Source organism: Mus musculus, chromosome Y (genome assembly GCF_000001635.26).
Source record: "Mus musculus strain C57BL/6J chromosome Y, GRCm38.p6 C57BL/6J".
Lineage (NCBI taxonomy): Eukaryota > Metazoa > Chordata > Mammalia > Rodentia > Muridae > Mus > Mus musculus.
The window spans coordinates 85,888,205-85,893,574 of NC_000087.7; the positions used below are offsets into that span (position 1 = coordinate 85,888,205).

Here is a 5,370-nt window from a genome sequence, read left to right on the forward strand (position 1 = left end):
CAAGAGCACTACTGTACCGCAAAAACCTGGATTTGTTTTCTTGAATTCATATCCAATGGTTAACAATCAGCTTTAATGCCAGCTCCATGGGATCTGACAACTCATGTCTCTGTGGTCACCTATACTCTCAAGCTCATGCCCTACTCCCACCCATATAAATAAAGATAATAAATCTTAAAATGAGAGACAAGTTTCATTTGGTTTCATTATTCAAATGAAACCTTATTTTGTCTGATTTCTGAATCTCTTTGGATCAGTTTTCTGGGTTGCACTTTGTGTAACAAGGCCACATTCCTTTTATCTATCACTTTTTCCCCAACTTGTTGTTTCTCCCTCAGACTTCATACCAGAGATTCTATCTATGTCCTGTCTTTCTCTGCTTCTTCCTAAAAATCCATTTTTTGCTGCCATCCCTGCTCCTCTAAGTCATATCTCCAATTCCTTGCTCACTATGCAGACCACAGAATCTAAGTCCTGTCCATTTTAGCCTGTGTGATATTAGATGTATGCACTGTTCACAGCCTGCGTTGCAACTTTCATCTTCCTTTGATGTTCTTTCTACCATAGTCCATCTCTTCCAACAAAGTGTTCACTAAAAGCATGTCATGTCACACGTATTAATTTTTTGAACAAAACAAATTTTATTGACAAAGATACTGAGGTTGTCAAAGACCCATAGGTACCCAACACAGGAAAACAAACATTTTTTTTTCAATCCTATAAGTTTACATTTCTGTACTTTGTGATTTTTTTCAATTTAAGTGATATTTGACACCAGAGTATAGACATAGATATGGAGGTCACCGAGAAATTTGATAAAGTACACAGTAGGATTGGCTAGAACTTTGTAAACAACCTTTCCGAACTTTTTGGATCCATCATCTCTGGTGTACTGCACCCAGGAACCTATTAAGAAGTCATTGTCATCACCTGATCTCGCCCCAGCCAGAGGGGTCTCTGGAATGATGTGGAGGTTACCTTCCTTGTAGTCATCCAGGAGCTGATAGACGTAGAGGACCGGATCCTTCTTGTAGGAAATGTAAAAATAGTCCTGTAAGAATGGCACCTGGGCTAGCACCATCCCACTCCAGTTGTCCTCAGAGCCATCTTTCCCCTCAAATTTGTGTTGTACCTCTCTGCCAACCAGTTCGCCTGCGAGGTGGACATCCCTCACCTGAGGAAAAACTACTTTGTGAGGCAAGACCTTAAGATTTAAAATCCTCTCATCGCTGTGGAGCTCCTGTCCGTAGACACTGTCAATTCCGTCATACTTCACCAAATAAAGAGAAGGGTTTGTTGGCAGTTGACCTAGAATGATGGCCTTCCAATGGGTGACAGGCTCATTACCTTCCTTCCACCCGTGAGAAATTCTGCAGCCAACAATATTCCCCAGGGCCTGGGAAGAAGGCTTCCTCCTACTCTTCTTCTTGAGTGATGTCATGCTCAGACTCTTCAGATGTATTGTCTTCTACCTGGCTGTAGACCTGTTGTGGTAGATCACACAGTCTTGTGGCTTCCATTCCCTTCAAATATCATACTTGCTCATTGCCTGGGACTGAAGATCTTGCCCGTTTAAACCAGACACAATGCTGTTGCCTCTGTCATATATATGAATTCCTGATGGGCAATGGTTATGGGTTGGGAGTGAATGCTGGACCAAGACTCTTCTCTAAGAGAACTTCTGAGCAGGTGAAGAAGATTATGCTAAACAGTTTTGAGCTCCTAAAATTAATTTTATAAAAATAAGAAGTTAATAAGTCAGCCATGGTGGTACACGCATTTAATCCCAGAACTCAGAAGGCAAGGACAGGCAGATTTCTAAATTAGAGACCAGCAAGGTCTACAAAGTGAGTTCCAGGGCAGTCAGTGCTATAGAGAGGAACCCTGTCTCAACAACAACAACAACAACAACAACATCAAGTAAAAGAAAACAAACGAAAATCAAACGAAAAACAAACAAAACAGAAATACAAACAAAAAAATAACAAAACAAACAATCAAATGGAGAAGTTAATAGGAAGTGGTAGTGACCCATAACTTTAATCATAGTACTCAAGAGGCAGAGTGAGGCAGACCTTAGTGAGAGAAAGACTAGTCTGGTCTACACAGTGAGTTTCCTGACAGCCAAATCTAAACATACAGAAACTCAAATAAAATTAACCAAGCAAGCAAACAAACAAACAAACAAACAAAGAAACAAGGGAAACAAGGAAATAAAAATAGTGTAATTAACAAGTAATTCTCTAGAGCTCAGAATAACATACTCAGATCAACATTTATTTCTTCAGACCTGAGTAAATTTGTCTCTGATGAGGATCCTCTCCTTGAATTTCTATGTCAATTTAGGTGGTGCTATGACAATTACCCCCAATGATCAAGAAGAAGAGAAAAAAAAAAAAAAAAGGCCAGAGGGGTCACCATGATTCTCTTGTACGCGTAAGCTCGGAGCTAAGTTCTTGCATTCACAAATATCTTCCCAGGGACACAGCACACCACTGTCCTTCTTTATTGTTTCTCCTGACCCAGCTTCAGAATTATTCGATGAAGCCATTGCATCACTGAACTCAAGAACAACTCAAAAAGTCGAGGCAATATCAGCCTTTTAGAACTAATAACTTCTAACATGCACATGGACAAACAGGAGCTTTGGCATTTTAGTGGAATTGTGATCTAGATATGGTTAGCAAGGATAATAAATTCAGGAGATAAACTAACCTAGACCATTCATCTACCTTGCTAATAAACATGGGCAAAGTAGAATGTACAGTAACTCACTGTAGGAGAGAAAATTTTTAGCTTTCTGTAGCTATGAGGGTCCCAATTACTTCATATATGTACTTACCCATAGAAAAATATCCTAGTCGTCAAGATCTCCTGATACAGACCAGGCACCAAAAGCCTGTGGGAAAAAATGACCTGGCTTTGACACACCACTGTGAAGATAGTGAACTCACCTTGAATGGATTCTAGCGCCTCCAAGTGGAATAGATGCGCAACCTCCAGCCAGTGCTCTGTGACATCACCCTAGTTCAGCTTACATCATAGAACCCCTCTCAGGCTGGTTCCTTCCCTAGTTACACTCAGAAACATTCAGCATCTCGAATTTACCTTTTCATATCGCCTCCTAGAAATAATAAATGAAATCCCAACTGAAAGGCCTGATGATCTGAGTAATATTCTGCCAAAGAATTACACCCTTGCATGGTTTTTATTGTTTGGTTGTTGAATTTTTATTTATTTGTTTGGTTTGTGTTTTGTTTTGTTTCATTTTTGTTTTTATTTTCGTTCTGAGAAAGTCTTCGGTTTCTGCCTTGACAACATCCATGGTGGTTATTTTTCATGTTCCAACCTTTCCCTTGGTTATCTTTAAGCTGTGCTTCTTATCATAAATATTGCCAGATTCTTTGAGGCAGCACACTGGATAGCACACCAATTTTCACTTTATGAAAACCCACAGTTAGAGGAGGACTATTTTTATGCATCAAACCTGGAATTTGACAGAGTTAAATGACATGTATTGAAACCAATGGCAATCATGAATTATGGATACTTTGGAAAGTAAGAGGACAACATAGATCTTGGGCATGCTTACAAAGTTGTGATAAAATTAAAAAAAAAAACCTGATATCTCCCAGTCATATTTTAAAGGTTTTTAAAATTTACCAGCACTTCTGATTATAAGTAATTTCATAGATTAAATGCAGTAAAACAGGATGAAATAGATGAGGTAATTTTACTTTTGAAATATGTGTAGACAGAATACTGGACACAGGTATGTATAAAATTTACTTACAAATTAGAGGACACTTTAATTGTTCAAGGCACATAGATCTTCAGTTCTTCAAAAAAAATCCTTTTCAGTACCTTCCACGGTCCCCACCGTACCCTGTACATCATCTTCATAGGATATGACACTATCCATAGAGAGCTAGATCCTTCAACAACAGTCATCAAAAAAAAAAAATCATTCCTTAAGGTGTGGCCACAGGCCAATGTGATGGAGGATCTTTATCTGAGATTCTATCTTCCTAGGTTGATTTAAGTTCACAAAAAAAAAAAAAAAATCTAAGAAGGACCACTACATATCCATATCATCAATATTGATTGCCTCACTGTATGAAACATACATGCTATGGAGTGATTTAAGATGTCAACTACTGGATGAATGCCTTAAAAATGAGAGACAGAAGGAGAGAGAGAGAGAGAGAGAGAGAGAGAGAGAGAGAAATATATTTCTCATCTATGTGTATTAGTGCAGCGCTTTGTTTTCAAAAAAATGGATGGAATGGTTAAATACTATATATTAGGTTAGACAAGTAAAACTCAAAATGACTATTGTAAAAATATAAAATTAATAAGGGACATTAAAAAATAGGAGGTATTTTGGAAGAGTAAGCGCAGCAGGAGGGGGGAGATCTGATAGCAATGGAGGATAGTGGGGAGGATGAAGATGGTAAAAGGACACTGTAAACCTGTGCAAAGGGTCACAGAAAAGGCCTGCGACTTGTACACTTAAAAAAAACACTGGTATAAAGTAACAGAGTCCAAATAATATTTTGATTAATTTGGGGATTTTAGCTTCAAGACACTAAAAAATGTATTTGTATTTTTCAACTCACTTGTGGTTCTTGCTATGTTGAACATGATATGGGTGACAGGATATGGTAAGGTGCTTCAAAGTTTGTGTATCATTTATCATCAAATGCACATGTTACTCAGTGAGCTGCAAGGCTATCACAGGGAAGGAGGTATCTAAAGATCTTAAGTGTACATGACGTAGGGAGAATAATGCCCCCACACTACTATAGATGTTGAAATAATCACATGATTTCCCAAAAATAATTTTCTGAAGATTAATCCCCAGGTGTGAATTTTAAATAACTGCCCTAAAGTCTGGATTTAAGATTCCTTGAGAATCTTCCAAAACAAAAGGAAATGAAGAATCTTGGTGCTGTAATTGGAGAAACAAGAGAAAAGCAAACAAGAATTCATCACATAAAAACAGACAGAAGAAGTAGGAATAAAGACATATTTAGGCAAGATGAATAGTGAAGTAGAGATTAGAGCAAGCAGAAAGGACTGAGGAGATAGCTCACTGCTTAGGCCCACTGATTGCTTTTGCACAGGACCAGGGTTCAATTTCTAACACCCACATGGTTGTTCACAACCACCTGCAATTCTAGTTCTAGACGATCTGATGACCTCTTTGGACAACACACACACACACAGACACACACACACGCACACACACATATACTCACCCACAGAGAAAAAAAATATTTTAGAAAACAATTATACAAACAAAAAGGAGTCAAGTATAGTTTTATTCCCCTTTAATACCAGCACTCAGAAGCAGGCTAAACTCTGTAA

At 38.2% G+C, this 5,370-nt stretch overlaps 1 protein-coding gene across 1 annotated transcript; it reads right to left on the minus strand.

Moving 5' to 3' along the window:
• Positions 1-757: 757 nt before the first annotated feature.
• Gm21435 (predicted gene, 21435) lies at positions 758-1,441 on the minus strand. The gene has a single exon (XM_017318781.1). It carries the CDS (start codon positions 1,439-1,441, stop codon positions 758-760), a length of 684 nt encoding a protein of 227 aa, XP_017174270.1.
• Between the last annotated feature and the right edge of the window lie 3,929 nt (positions 1,442-5,370).

What these genes read in the sequence shown, in the direction of transcription:
- Gm21435 (XM_017318781.1), bottom strand. Translation starts at nt 1,441, where the DNA reads ATGACATCACTCAAGAAGAAGAGTAGGAGGAAGCCTTCTTCCCAGGCC.